Source organism: Salvia splendens, unplaced genomic scaffold, assembly GCF_004379255.2.
Source record: "Salvia splendens isolate huo1 unplaced genomic scaffold, SspV2 ctg770, whole genome shotgun sequence".
NCBI classification, from domain to species: Eukaryota; Viridiplantae; Streptophyta; class Magnoliopsida; order Lamiales; family Lamiaceae; genus Salvia; species Salvia splendens.
The window spans coordinates 17971-34384 of record NW_024599445.1 but is presented as its reverse complement, the minus strand read 5'-3'; the positions used below and the strand labels follow the sequence as shown (position 1 = coordinate 34384).

At 40.4% G+C, this 16414-nt stretch overlaps 1 protein-coding gene across 1 annotated transcript; it reads right to left on the bottom strand.

Annotated features, from left to right (window-relative positions):
- Positions 1-173: 173 nt before the first annotated feature.
- Positions 174-5758, bottom strand: LOC121791296 (protein FAR1-RELATED SEQUENCE 5-like). The gene is made up of 4 exons (XM_042189298.1): positions 5463-5758; positions 1327-1664; positions 1179-1266; positions 174-891 (listed from the first exon to the last, which is right to left on the bottom strand). Exons 1-4 carry the CDS (start codon positions 5756-5758, stop codon positions 174-176), a joined length of 1440 nt encoding a protein of 479 aa, XP_042045232.1.
- Between the last annotated feature and the right edge of the window lie 10656 nt (positions 5759-16414).

The following is a 16414-nucleotide window of genomic DNA, read 5'->3' as shown; positions in this document are numbered from 1 at the left end:
AAAAAAATATATGACAGCATAACAAACCAATTTCTGGAAATTCTTACAACTACACTCGAATGTGTCTTGCTTACAATCATACTTAACATCCCATGTTCTACCATATTGGTCTTTGACCTTATGCATCTTGATGTTATCCTCAACAGTTATCGAAACAATCTCACATACCATACTTATTTTCCTGTTACATGTTTGAAAATATTATCAGTGTAGATTGTAGATGCATGCTTCTCAATAGGCAATTGGGTTGACAAATCAGGAATAGTTGAGTAATCCAAGTAGTTCAATCGTGAATTGGCATTCCTTTGATCTCCAACAACACAGTTAAAGAAATTCATGAACTGTACAAGATTTGCACGAGGCTTTGTGTAGTTTTTAAAAAAGCTATTCTCTGATTCAGACATCAATGTAGTCCTAAGAAGCGACCCCATGGGAAAATCTCGAAAATAAGCAGGAACCCAGAATTCTCTATCTTCAAACATCGATCCAAACCAATGGACGTCTTCTAATCCATACCGTTCCATAATATCATTCCATATTATATCAAACTCATCAGGCTCTAACAAATCAGACCAAACACATGCATTAAACTCTTTTTTGAAATCTTCACTACCAAGCAAGGATTTGGGCAACTTATCTGACACCTTAACCATAATATGCCACATGCACCATCGGTGCCTTGTTTGCAAAAGTACTTGTTGAACAGCAAGTTTAATCCCCCAATCTTGATCAGTGATAATCATTTTGGGTGCAACCCCCATACATCGAACAAAACAGCCAAACAACCAAGAATATGAGTCTCTGCCTTCACTTGATAACAATCCAGCTCCAAATGTAACTGCTCTGGAATGGTTATCTTTTCCAGTGAATGGAGCAAAAATCATGCAATACCTTCAAAACATAACATAAAACTGAGTTATATTTTCATGCATACAGAAAAGTATTAGTTTATCAGCTATGACTATCATTTTATCAGCAAAAAGTATCATTGTATCCACTGAAATATAATTGTATCAGCAAAAACTATCATTGTATCAGCAAAAAGTATCATTTTAGGTCTTTTAGCAACAAAAGTAATATACCTGTTAGTGTTGTATGTTGAATCAAATGAAATTACATCTCCAAACATATGATAATTTCGTCTTGAAATAGCATCAGCCCAGAAGAGTTTAGTTAACTTTCCATGAGATCCTACCTCAATTTCATAATTGAAGGCATCAGATAATTCCTTTTGAGAATGCATATAATCAAAAATCATTTGAGCATCTGAACCATCAATATTGGACATAATATCACGATAACCATTTCTAATATCAATAATATCACATCCAACATTTTCAGGTCCACCCATTATCTCCTTCAAAAGTTTGAATGTTTGAGTGGGACCAATATTACACCTGCCACAATCCTCCATAAAACTTCGATGGATAGGATCCAGACTGCGATTGGCCGTCATAAAATGCCTATGCTCATCCGCAACCATTAAGTGATTATGATACTCAACAAACTGATAAACCTCATACCCGCTGCTAATACCATCTGAAAAATATCTCAAGTTGAGCTTAGCAAGACATTCACACCTAAACGACCGACACCTACGCCTCTTAACAGACACTTCAGTTGATTTGGATGCATGACCAGGTATAAAACTCTTAGAGCCTTGCCTGCTGCAAGACAAATACTGCCACTTAATAATACCATTAACTGATTTGTTGCCCAGTTTACGAATGCCAAAACCAACTGAATGGGCATAGTGTTCATAGAAACCAGATGCTTCTACTAATGTATTGAATTTCATACCAATCATTGGCTTCAAAGCATCATCACAAACAGGAATGTACAAACCTACAAATCAGTAAAAGTATCATTTTATCAACTCGGAGTATTATTTTATCAGGAAAATCTATCATCAGAAACTATCATTTTATCATTTTTATGTCATTGTGTCAGTTTTATGTCATTTTTTCACGTTAAAGTATCATTTTATCAGCTTATATGCAATTTCTCCAGCTAAACTATAATTTTTATAAGCTAACTGTCATTTTATCCGCTTAGATTATCATTTTATAAGGTAAAAGTATCATTTTATTAAACAAAAATGTCATTTTATACACCAAAAATACATATCATTCTATCGGCTGAAAGTATCATTCTACCCGGCAAAACTATCATTCTATCGGCTGAACGTATCATTCTATCGGCTGAAAGTATCATTTTATACACCAAAAACTATCAACTCGGAATATCATTGTATCCGGTAAAACTATCATATTATGATGCAAACCTAAAATTAATAAGCCAAAACTATCATCTTAACACAAAAACGGCAATACATAATTTAATTAAATAAGAATTTCCGTACATCACAAACATAAACCAATAGACAACTAATATTCATCAAAAATCAAATTCAATACATGAATCAAAACAATCAATAAAATAAAATATGAACACAATCAATAAGCTAAATAATAGATAATGATTGTTACCTTCGTTATTTGCTACGTTCTCCATCGAAGCAAATTCTGACAGCTATTGAACAGATAATCAATGAAAATCTGGAGATTATTTAATAATGAACCAAATCGGAAGAAAATCTGGAGTCTATTGAAATAATCGGAAGGAAATCTCTATGGAAATAATCGGAAGGAAATCTGGAGATTATGGAAATCTGAAACCAAATCGCGGAGAATAGGAAAGAATCGAACTGAGAAAGAGAGAAAGATTTGAGCGAAATTCAGATATTTAAATGAGCGAAATGACGTATTTACCCCCGCGCCTTTTTTTTATGAAGTAAATCTAAGTTTGAATCTAGACCGCGTGATTTTAAAAACGTGTGGTCTAGATTTAGTTATAGGGTTATTACGTGATTTAGGGGTTATCATATGATCACAACTCTATATATATATATATATATATAATATATATATATAGGACTGTGATCAATACCAAACCACTCCTAAACCTTAAACGCCGAACAACATCATTATATGATAACATGTAGTTCATTATAATGAACTAATAACAAACTTATAATGAACTTCAGATTTCTAAACTATGCATGATGATGTTAGTGTTTTTAAATCTCAGAATTCCCTATAATGAACTACAAATAAAGTTTTAATGAACTCCGCATTATTATATAATGAAGTGTTTGGCGTTTAGTGTTTTAAACTAGTTTGGTATATAATACAACCCTATATATATATATTGTCTCCCAATTGCTAAATTTGTAATCATGTCATAATTGTTTTGTTCGTTGTCAGGTGCAAAGGGCCAAATATATCAATAAATTCCAACATGTCAATCAATAAATTTGAAAAATATAAGGCATGTGATATGCACCATTATTAGGTACAAGATCACCACAGAACTATATTTAGATTTGGGGGACACATGCACATACCGATCTCTTAATTGTTGCTTAATTATAGTTTCGTATGCCTAATCGATCACGTAATACATCTCTTTCTGTTTACAGCCAATAATCCATTTTTTTATTATTCTTAAAAATTATTCAACTTCTATTCATATAATTTTTTTTATCTATAATCAAGTGAATCTCATTTTCTACCATTAATATTTCAATAATTTCTTTATCTATCTCATATTTTACTAAATTTACATTAGTGCAGAATATTTTATTATGATTTCATATTTCAATCTCCTAACACGGGCTATTGATATTGAGAAATTTGGTCATGTCGTATGCAGTTCTTATGATTCATTCTCTAAAGAAGACTAAATACCAAAGAAATGCTGTTCAAATTTGGTGTTATTGAAATTGAAGATGAATAGTGTATTTTGTGCAAAGAGAATTCATAAGTTATTGCACACCTCTTTTTAGGACGAGAATTCATGATGGTAGATATAATATTAATTTTTATTGTTTTGACTACGTTTTTTTTTTGTGTATTTTTTAAGACGGGAGTGGATAAAATAATATACTCGGTGGCGGATCTAGGGACAGGAAGGGGCGATTACCCCCTTTGTGCGATTAATTTTCTTTTATCCGAACGTAAAATTCTCATGTTTGCCTCCGACGTTGCCCCAAAGACAAAAAAAAAGTCAGTCGGACCAAAACCAAGCTAGTAATATATATTCTTTCCCTCCATTTTTGAATCCTAAACCCGCCCGCCATTGGATATACTAGAAGGTAGTGAAAGATCTTTACACGATAGAATGTGCCACATATATATACTATTGGAATCGTGCTTGGTCAAATATTTTTTGACTAATAATAAATATTACAAGACATTTAATTTTGTGAAATTAAATGCAATAACGTCGATCTACGTTCCGAGTAGATGACCGTAGTATATTTATTTTCTCAAATCCGATTCCCGGCGAGTGAGAAATAATATATTAAACTTGATCACAATAAAGCTAGAAATGAGCTATGTGAAAAGACTAAGGGATTAATTAACTAGGTGTTAATTATCCCACATCGGGGATGATAAACTTCTTTGATGAAATATTTAATCAGATGAATTATCATGTGTAATAATTATCGTGGAATAAGACGGGTGACAGAGGCCGCCCGCCGCTCGCGAGCCGAGAGCTGCGCACCGTGCACCGTGACCCGTGTCCCGTGCCTGGTGCCTTGTGTCTTGTGCCTTGGCAATTGTTCTTTGGGCTGTTCTTTGGAGCTAGTCGTTGAGCGTGGTTCGTGCCCCGCTTGTTCTTTTTAGACCAACCCAAACTCCACGCTATCCCCTACGGGTCCTGGTCCACGTCATGGACCCCGCCGCATAACGGGAGTAAAAAATGTCCCCGCTGGACCCCAACTCACAACGGGAGTCAAAAGGTCCCCGCTTGACCCCGACGAATAACGGGAGACAAAAGGTCCCCGATGGACACTGTCGGTCCATGGTGTATCCCGTCGTGTATCATGTCCAGGTGCGTCGTGTCTCTTCAGCTCCCACTGGCTAGTGCACCAGTCAATAACCCCCGACGGTTACAGTCAAGCCATCATGACACACATAATGGTTGTTGACTCCATCAATGCCCTGCAGGTGGACTTGGCCTATAAATAGGCATGCATCCATTGCATTCTATACACAACATACTCAAGCATTTTGCATACACGCTCTCTCCCTCTCTGCATAAACTTCCCGTCGAAGCTCTGCCCCCGCCTCACTCCTGTTCGCCGGAGCTCTGCTGCTAGCGGTGCTGCTGCTTCAGAGATGAAGCCGTTTTATCTTTGGGGACGACACGCCAAACCGTGAGCACTACCGGGGCGTATCTCGTCTTGCGGAAAGAGGACTCATCGACTCGGCTTACCACTTTCCACAAGTTTTTTTTCGTGTAATTTTTGTTCAGTTATTTCCGTGTAATTTTCCTTTATTTTCCGTGTAATTTTTCACCCGGCAAGATTTGTATATCTCATTTCCACAACAATCGCAAGACGAGATAATCTTGCCACTAAAGGATTTACACACCAACTGAACTTAAATCAACACCTTTGCTTGGAGATGTCGACTGACTCGTCTACCGCCGCTGCCACCGTCCCATCCACTGTGTCCCCCGTCGCTCCCGTCAACACGTCGTCGGACATAACGATGATTCCGACTCCTGGCTTCACAACTTCTTCATCAACAACTCCTTGGGTGTTTGACAACACCTTTGGGACGATTTCCGGATTCACCTCGAGTGGGTGGGTCGGTTCCACTTTCAGTGGTTCCATTGGATCCTTCAGTGGGTCGAGTGTCGGGGCCTTCGGGCACGGCACGGGTGTTGGATCCTTCGGGGTCAACATGGGTGCTAGCTCCTTCGGGGCAGCACTGGTGCCGGATCCATCGAGGTCGGCACGGGTGCTGGATCCTTCGGGGTCGGCACGGGTACCGGATCCATCGGGTTCGGCATTAATGCGGGGGCCTCCATGCTCCACGCAACGATGGGGGCACTGTGTCCCAACCAATTGTTAGCTCCTACGGGGGCAACGGACTTGGTCCCTTTCATGGAACACCAATGGCACCAAGGATGATGCCACCCGCCGAGAAGCCATCAAAGTTCACGGGAACAGACTTCAAGAGATGGCAACAGAAAATGTTGTTCTACCTAACAACATTGGGCGTCGTGAACTTCCTCAAGAAAAACGCGCCAAGCCCGCCAAGCGAGGACGAGGCACGTGTCGAGATGTACGTCGAGTATGACGCTTGGCGCAAAGGAGACTATCTTTGTAAAAACTTTATTTTAAGTGCTTTAGATGATAGTCTCTATAACGTGTATTGTACTATTCCCACATCAAAACAAGTGTTGGAAATGCTAGATAAGAAGTACCGTAGTGATGATGCGGGTACTAGGAAATTTGTAATAGCCAAGTACTTGGATTACAAAATGGTCGACTTCCGACCGATCATGGACCAAGTGCAAGAGTTCCAGCTGATCATCCACGACCTCGTCGACGAGGGAATGACCCTTCCTGAAGCCTTCACGACGGACACGGTCATTGAAAAACTTCCACTCGGCTGGAAGGACTTCAAGAGCTACCTTAAGCACAAGCGAAAGGAGATGAATCTTGAAGACTTGATCGTGAAGCTGCGCATCGAGTCAGACGTGTGCAAACGCGATGGTTTGGCTAAGGCCAATGGCCCACCTGTTGCTAAGGCCAATCTGTTGGATCGGGGCGGTCCCTCCAACAAAAGCTCCCGTCCAATTGCAAAGGACAAGGGCAAGAAGAAGCAGCCTGTGAGGAAGGTTGAAGGCAACTGCTGCAACTGTGGCAAACCTGGCCATTTTTCCAAGGACTGCCGCAAGCCGAAAAAGAAGCCGGCTGCCCACGTTGTTGAAAAAGAGTTCAAGGACTAGGATGAAAGTGACCTTATTGCTGTGGTCACGGAAGAAGTCAACCTTGTTGATAACAAATGTGGCTGGTATATCGACACTGGAGCTACTGCCCACGTCTGTGCCGATAAGAGCAAGTTCGCCTCCTACACCGCTATTGAAGGGAGGAAAATCAACATGGGGAATCAAGCCTCGTCTCAAGTCCTCGGCATTCGAGACGTGATTCTCATGATGACGTCCGACGTCACCATCACTTTGAAGGATGTGCTGCACGTCCTTGACATCCGCAAGAACCTAGTGTCAGGATCAATACTATTGAATAAGTGGTTTAAACTTGTATTTGAATCTGATAGGTTTTCTTTGTACAAGTTTGGAAAGTCTCTCGGAAAAGGCTTTGTAACCGACGGACTTTTCTAGTGTAGCTGTACGCCATGTCCCTAAGCCGTTGGCTAATAATAAGAACGCATCTACTTCTTCTTACTTGGCTAAGTGTTCTAATTTGTAGCACAATAGATTGGGACATGTAAATCCAAATGCCATTAAAAGATTAGTAAGTTTAGATTTACTAAAGGGAAATGAAGTAGAAACTCAAAACAAATGTGAAACTTGTCTTGAGGCGAAAATGACTAAGTCACCGTTTCATTCGGTTGAACGGAACACAAAACCCCTTGAATTAATTCACACGGACGTATGTGACTTAAAATTGGTGCAAACGAGAGGTGGTAAAAATACTTTATCACATTCATAGATGATTGCACACGATATTGTTATGTCTATCTTTTAAGAAGTAAAGACGAAGCAATAGAAGCGTTCAAAAATTATAAGAACGAAGTCGAGAATCAACTTGGATGTAAAATCAAAATGATTCGAAGTGATAGAGGGGGTGAATACGTAGCCCCGTTTGAGGAATTATGCAACGCAAGTGGTATAATTCACCAAACGACTGCACCATATTCACTACAATCTAATGGTATTGCAGAACGCAAGAATCGAACTCTCAAAGAGATGATGAATGCGTTACTAATCAGTTCGGGGATGCCCCAGAACATGTGGGGGAAGCTGTTTTGATAGCCAACTACATCCTAAACAAAATCCCACGCAAAGGTAAGGACGTTACTCCTTATGAGCTGTGGAAGGGAAGGAAGCCATCCTACAAATACCTCAAAGTGTGGGGGTGTTTGGCTAAGGTAATGGTTCCTCCGCCCAAAGAATTTACAATCGGTCCTAAAACGGTTGATTGTATCTTTATTGGGTATGCACTTAATAGTAGTGCATATCGATTCGTTGTCCACAAGTCTGAAATACCGACTGTGACCATGGGAACAACAATCGAGTCAAGAAATGTTGTATTTCTTGAAAATATATTTCCTCGCAAAGACAAGGAAAATATTGCACCCAATTCTGAGACGAGAATTGAGGATGAAGCCACTAGTTATAAATCAGTGGATGAAGAGCCTGAATCGCGCAAGCGAACAAGGCATGATCCAAACGATGCGGTACTAAGACGTGGTAGCAGGGTCAGAACACCAAAGACATTTGGTCCTGGCTATATTGCATTTATGTTGGATGAAGAACCAACATCGATAAAAGTAGCCTTTGCTGGCCCAGACGGGTTGCATTGGAAAGAAGCTGTTCAAAGCGAAATTGATTCAATTTTGCTAAACCACACGTGGGTGTTGGTTGATCTACCTGAAGGTGCTAAACCTTTAGGATGTAAATGGGTCCTTAAAAGAAAGTTTAAGGCCGATGGAACAATGGACAAGTATAAAGCTAGACTGGTAGTCAAAGGCTTTAAACAAAAGGAAGGGTACGATTTCTTCGATACCTACTCACCTGTAACGAGGATTACATCAATTCGAGTGCTTCTCGCGATTGCTGCTGTACACAATCTCGAGATTCATCAAATGGATGTTAAGACTGCGTTTCTAAATAGTGACCTTGAAGATGAAATCTATATGGAACAACTGAAGGTTTTGTATTTTGTAGTACCTGGACAAGAGAAAAAGGTATGCAAGCTGGTTAAATCCCTCTATGGATTGAAACAAGCGCCGTTGCAGTGGCACTTGAAATTTGATAACGTGATGTTATCAAATGGATTTAAAATCAACGAATGTGACAAATGTGTCTACATTAAGAACACAGATAATGGATACGTTATAGTGTGTCTCTACGTTGATGATATGTTAATCATGGGTAGTAACACCCAAGTGATTAACGACACGAAATCCATGTTAAAGAGAAACTTCGACATGAAGGATATGGGTCTGGCCGATGTAATTCTTGGAATGAAAATTCTAAGAACATCCGAAGGAATCACATTAACACAATCTCATTATGTTGAGAAAGTATTAAAGAGGTTCAATGCCTATGATGGCATCCCGACTAAGACGCCTATAGAGCTCAATGTTCACTTGAGCAAGAACCGGGGTGGGCCCGTTGCACAAGAAGATTATGCACGGGTCATTGGATGCATTATGTATCTTACTAATTGCACTCGACCTGATATTGCTTGCACCGTGAACAAGTTGAGTCGGTATACGAGCAATCCAAGGAAAGAGCATTGGAAAGCTCTTGTAAGAGTTTTGAGGTATCTCAAGTATACTCAAAATCATGTGGTACACTTTTCGAGATACCCCCAGTACTTGAGGGGTACTGCGATGCAAATTGGATATCCGATAACGAAGACCCACTTTCAACAAGTGGATATGTCTTTACTATTGGGGGTGGTGCTGTCTCGTGGAAGTCCACGAAACAGACATGTATAGCCCGATCCACTATAAAATCTGAATTCATAGCTTTAGATAAAGCCGCAAAAGAAGCCGAATGGCTTAAAAACTTCCTTGAAGATATTCCATGTTGGTCAAAGCCCGTGCCTCTAGTGTTAATTCACTGTGATAGCCAAGCCGCTATTGGGAGGGCAAACAATGGCTTGTACAATGGTAAGTCTCGACACATTCGTCGACGACATAATACCGTGAGACATTTGATCACAACAGGGGTGATTACAATTGACTACGTGAAGTCATTGGATAATCTAGCGGATCCGCTAACCAAAGGGTTAAATCGTGATCAAATGAATAAATTGCTAGAGGGAATGGGTTTGAAATCCACAAACTAAAGAATTGTCATAGTGGTAACCCAACCATGATGACTAGAGATTCCAAGAACTTGGTTCAATGGGAAAACTAAGCTATGAGAGTTCGTGTGAAATACCCATCTATATCTATTCCCTAGAGCGCAATAGAGTGTTGGAAAACTTGCCTAGTGGTGAGGTTAAGTCTATGACTTTGAATAATCCCTAAAGGATCTCGTTGAGAAGAAGTTCTCAAGGAGACTAAGTATGGCAAGATACTTAACGAGGAATCACCTATGTAAGTGTGAAGTGGGGCCGCTTCAAACAATACACTTATGAATCCAAAGTGGTGTCCAAGGCCTGAAATGGACACAAAAAGTGAGAACGGATGAGTTTGAGGTGTTTAAGTGTTAACATCATTGTCTCGGTGCACGCCGTGGAGGAATAGTTCAAAGCATCGCACTACTAGTCCACATGTGTATCCGATGGTGTAGACTATGGATGGTTCAAAGCCAAAAACTACCTATCCTTATGCTTACATACCTCTTGAGGGTTGAGCTTGTGTCTGCATACATATGCATTTGGCAATTTCCACTAATGTGGGGGATTATTAGAATCGTGCTTGGTCAAATGTTTTTTTGACTAATAATAAATGTTACAAGACATTTAATTTTGTGAAATTAAATGCAATAACGTCGATCTACGTTCCGAGTAGATGACCGTAGTATATTCATTTTCTCAAATCCGATTCCCGGTGAGTGAGAAATAATATATTAAAGTTGGTCACAATAAAGCTAGAAATGAGTTATGTGAAAAAACTAAGGGATTAATTCACTAGGTGTTAATTATCCCACATCGGGGATGATAAACTTCTTGATGAAGTATTTAATCAGATGAATTATCATGTGTAATAATTATCGTGGAATAAGACGGGTGACAAAGCCCACACGCGCGCGCACACGCGCCGCCACCGCCCGTCCGCGAGCCGCGCATCGCACACCGTGCACCTTTCACCGTGACCCGTGTCCCGTGCCTGGTGCCTTGTGCCTTGGTTCTTGGCAATTGGTCTTTGGGCTGTTCTTTGGAGCTAGTAATTGAGCGTGGTTTGTGCCCCATTTGTTCTTTTTAGACCAACCCAAACTCCACGATATCCCCAACGGGTCCTGGTCAACGTCATGGACCCCGACGCATAACGGGAGTCAAAAGGTCCCCGCTGGACCCTAACTTACAACGGGAGTCAAAAGGTCCCCGTTGGACCCCGATGAATAACGGGAGACAAAAGGTCCCCGATGGACCCCGTCGGTCCATGGTGTATCCCGTCGTGTAGCATGTCCAGGTGCGTCGTGTCTCTTCAGCTCCCACTGGCTAGTGCACCAGTCAATAACCCCTGGCGGTTACAGTCAAGCCATCATGGCACACATAATGGCTGTTGACTCCATCAATGCCCTGCAGGTGGACTTGGCCTATAAATAGACATGCATCCATTGCATTCTATACACAACAGACTCAAGCATTTTGTATACACGCTCTCTCCCTCTCTGCATAAACTTCCCGTCGAAGCTCTGCCCCCGCCTTACTCCCGTTCGCCGGAGCTTTGCTGCTAGTTGTGTTGCTGCTTCAGAGACGAAACTGTTTTATCTTTGGGGACGACATGCCAAACCGTGAGCACTACCGGGGCGTATCTCGTCTTGCAAAAAAGAGGACTCCTCGACTCGGCTTACCACTTTCCACAAGTTTTTTTCGTGTAATTTTTGTTCAGTTATTTCCGTGTAATTTTCATTTATTTTCCGTGTAATTTTTCGCCCGACAAGATTTGTATATCTCATTTCCATAACATATACTACCAACATGTATTGAATTTGTAATGATACCCGACATGAGAAGATAGAAGGATAAAAAGTTTCAATTTAAAGGTAAAAATGTGACACCAAGGCGTTGGTTTAAGTGGGATGAAAGCGGTGAAAGGACGTCATGCTCATAGGTTATGATTTAATCCAAAAATAATACTCCCTCCGTCCCATGTTACTTAAGGCATTTCTTTTCAGCATGGGATTTAAGAAAGTTGTGTTTAGTGAGTTAAATAAAGTAGAAGAGAGAATAAAGTAAGAGAGATGAGAGATGATAAAGTAAAAGAAAGAATAAAGTAAGTGTAATTAGATGTTTTGTTTTTAGCCAAAAAGATAAATGACTCAAGTAACTTGGGACAACCCAAAATGGAATACGACTCAAGTAACTTGGGACGGATGGAGTATATGTACCCTACCTACCCATGATACACATCTATTTCATAAGAAACTATACTCTAATTAATTTTGTTGCTTAGTGCTACTTTCATTGATACCCTTAATTCATATAATCCACACATTGATTAATTGCCATCACTGATAAAACTATGAAGGTAGAATGATAAATCTGTGAAGATAAAATGATAGAGTTGATTGGAGAAATCGTGAGAGAGAACTTGGGAGAAAATATGAGATATTATACATTCAATGAATCAATCGAGAACATACAAACCACCATATATATTGGTGTTTAGCTAGCTAACAAAGAAAGTAACTAACTAACTAAGATCCAGCTGTCACTAACTAATTAACTAACAACTAACAAACTAACTTCTCTTCAAGCTCCACGGTTGTGCTCGAGTGTAGCTGCGGTGCATGGACATCTGCATGTGGCTGCATGGATTGGACGATGATGGTGAAGGAGAGCAGGCTGCATATATGAGATGATATCTTTAATAGGCCCCCTCAAGATGGACTATAAAGACTTTTAAAGTCCATCTTGAATAGAAGATTATGAAATGGAGTGGTAGATAAGGGTTTTGTGAAGATGTCTGCAAGTTGGAGCTGATTGTGCACATGTACTGTCTTGATGACTCCTTCAAGAATCCTGTTTCGAACCGTGTGACAGTCAATTTCAATGTGTTTAGTTCGTTCATGGAATACGGGATTGGAGCTGATGTGTACAACGGCTTGGCTGTCACAATACAAAGGGACCGGTTGTTTTATGTCTAGAGCAAAATCCTTAAGTAAGACAATAATCCACACTACTTCACAACAAGCAAGGGCCATCGATCTATATTCGGCTTCGGCTGAGGATCTAGAAACAGTATGTTGTTTCTTGGATCTCCAAGAAATCAATGAAGTGCCAAGAAATAAACAAAATCCAGAGATGGATCTTCTAGTATCTGGACATGCGGCCCAATCAGCATCAGAGAAGATGCTTAAGGAAGGGTCAGCTTGAGATGAGTAGTAGAGACCATGGCCTATGGTGCCCTTTAGGTACTTCAGAACCCTTTCAGCAGCAGCGAGATGATCTGAGCATGGATTGGACAAGAATTGACTTAACTTGTTAACTGCAAATGTGATGTCTGGGCGAGTAATGCAGAGATAAACAAGTCTACCAATGAGTCTTCGATATATAGTTGGATCAGGGAGGGGATCACCCGCATCCATCTGTAACTATTTTGCAGAATCCATGGGTGTTGAAGCAGGTTTGCAACCAAGAAGTCCAGCATCGGTTACAAGATCCATAGCATATTTATGCTGTGAGATGAATATTCCAGTGCTATTTCGAGCAATCTCAATACCAAGGAAGTACTTAGGCTTGCCTAGATCCTTGAACTTGAAATGGTTGGAGAGGAAGGATTTGAAGTCAGTAATTGAGGACTCTTCACTACTGGCTACAAGGATGTCATCAACGTATATAACAATACCAAAAAATTTCCCATCAGAGTGCTTGTAGAAAAAGGAGTGATCTGAGGCAGATTGGATTAAGCCAAAACCGGCCAACACTTGAGAGAACTTGAGGTACCATTGTCTAGAGGCTTGTTTAAGGCCATATAGGGATTTCTTTAGCCTACAAACGAGCTGTCCAGACCCTGATGGAGGATCTGTGATGATTAATCCCGGGGGTAGAGTCATATAAATCTCTTCATCTAAATCCCCATAAAGAAAAGCATTATTGATATCTAGATGAGATAGGAACCAGCCTTTGATGGCAGCCAAAGAAAGCATGAGCTTGACTGTAGTGAGCTTGGCAACAGGTGAGAAGGTGTCATGGTAGTCTACACCAGCCTGTTGAGTGAATCCCTTAGCAACTAAACGGGCTTTGTACCTTTCCACAGTGGCATCGGCCTTGAACTTGATTTTGTACACCCATTTGCAAGAGATAGGAACTTTGCCCGGTGGAAGATAAGTGATCAACCAAGTATTGGTTCGGATCAAAGCTTGCAGCTCTTCTTGCATAGCCGAAACCCACTCTGGGCATTGGGAGGCTTTCTTGTATGATGTGGGTTCAGTGAGAATGGTGAGAAGGCTAATGAAGTTGAGATATGGTTGTGATAGTTTGGATAGAGAAAAATAAGATGAGATAGGATATTTAGAAGATGAGGAAGTGGAGTTACAAAGATAATCACTGAGATGAGATGGTGCTTTGAGAGATCTGCCAGATTTTGAGTGAGAAATGGGATTTGAAGAGCTGGGATCATTTGTAGCTGAGATGGATGTGGGAGGGTCAGTGAGGGGAGCAGAATGTGTGGGAAGGCAAGAGATATCAGAGGGAAATTCAGACTGAGCTTGAGATGAAAGAGGGAACTCAGTTTCATGAAAAGAAACGTTTCTGCTTATGAAGATTTCATTGGTGGTCAAATTCATCAATTTGTAGCCTTTATAACCAGATGGATAACCAATGAAGATGCATTTGATAGCTCTTGGAGATAACTTGTGTTTGCTTTTGTCCAAAGTTGAAGCAAAACAAAGGCAACCAAACACTTTGAGATGAGTGTAAGATGGAAGTTTATTGAAAAGAGCTTGGAATGGAGTGATGTTTTCTGGCAGAATAGATGAAGGAGTGCGATTGATAAGGAAAGAGGCAGTAATTATGCACTCTCCCCAGAAAGATATATGCAAGTGAGATTGAAACAAGAGGCTACGGGCTACATTGAGGAGATGTTGGTGTTTCCTCTCAACTCGAGCATTTTGTTGGGGAGTTTCTACACAAGAGTGTTGAGCTATAGTTCCATAGGTTGATAAAAGAGAATGGAGGTTGAATTCAGGTGCATTGTCACTTCTAAACACTTTTATTTTCTTGGAGAATTGAGTGTTTATAGTTGAGAAAAACTGAGATATAATGGATTGGACTTCAGATTTGTGAGCAAGAAGGAAAGTCCATACAAATCGTGAGAAATCACCAACTATGGTTAAGAAATATCTAAAACCATCGTGTGTGGGGGTAGAGAAAGAACCCCACACATCACAGTGAATCATGTCAAATATTGCAGAGGAAGTGTAAGTGGATGTGGGGAAGGGAAGCTTTTTCTGTTTAGCAATGGGACAGATATGACAAGTGGTAAGTTGTGAGTTAGATGGAGACAAGATATTGGACAAGATTTTCATTTTATTGAATGAGGGATGTCCCAAACGTTGGTGCCATATGTCTAGGCTTACAACTGAGTTTACTGCAGCAGAAACAGAGGAAATCTTATCACATTGTTTGGAGGAAGGCTGAGATGCATCAGTATGGCAATATATTGAATCTGGAAACTTGAAGATGTAAAGATTCCCAACACGATTACCCTTCCCAATCACTGTCCCCTGTGTAGCTTCCTGAATTTGGAAAGTATTATGTGTAAAAGTGACAATGCATGCTGAATTTTGGGTGAGGGCACTGACAGATATGAGGTTGAATGAAAAGGATGGAACAAGTAAAACTTGAGAAAGAGTGATGAGATAGGAGAGTTTCACAGTACCTAGATGAGTGATGGGGGCTGTGTTGCCATTAGGAAGATTTACAGAGGCATTAGCTATTGGTGTGGCAGAATTGAAGAAAGATTGATCATAGCTAACATGGTGAGTTGCTTCTGTATCTAGAATCCATGTAGATGAGCTAGAATATGAGGATGAAATAGAATTGATAAAAGGAGTAAAGAAAACTGTACCAGAGAAATTGGTGGAGATAGGAGTTGAAGATTGAGCAGGCTGATCATTGGCAGTTGGGGATGATGAAGTGGAGTTGTGGAGTTTCTGACTTTGCAAGAGGCTGATGAGCTGTTGATACTGATAAAAACTTGGTAGAGTGGTCATGTCTTCAACAAGATTAACAGACCTTTGCTGATAGGAGTTTGAATTTCCAGAGAAACTAGATGGTGGTTGAGGTTTAGAGAAACCAGATGATGGTGAATACTTGCCTTTTCCTCTGCCAAAACCTGGTGGAAATCCATGAAGGATGAAGCATTTTTCAACAGGATGATTTGTTCTTCCACAATGAGAGCATAGAAACTTGTTGTAGCCTCTGCCATTAGAAGTTGCAGCATTAACGAATGGTAATTCACTGGTTACTGGAGCTCGAACAGTGGTTGAAGATGAGCTGTTGCCATCAATCAACCGTTGCCTTTCTTCCTGAATCACCAGTGAAAAAACCTTAGACAAGGAAGGTAGAGGAATCATGGATAATATGTGAGATCGAAGTTGAGAAAAGGAGGCATTCAAGCCAATAAGGAACTGCATTGTGCATTCTTTCTCTTGATGTTGATTCCACTTAGAGCCACTATCG

What these genes read in the sequence shown, in the direction of transcription:
- LOC121791296 (XM_042189298.1), bottom strand. Translation starts at nt 5,758, where the DNA reads ATGTTGACCCCGAAGGATCCAACACCCGTGCCGTGCCCGAAGGCCCCG. An exon ending in TGGACCTGAAAATGTTGGAT is followed by an intron (nt 1,267 to 1,326) that starts GTGATATTATTG and finishes TTGATGGTTCAG; the next exon opens with ATGCTCAAATGATTTTTGAT. An exon ending in GAGGTAGGATCTCATGGAAA is followed by an intron (nt 892 to 1,178) that starts GTTAACTAAACT and finishes TATGTTTTGAAG; the next exon opens with GTATTGCATGATTTTTGCTC.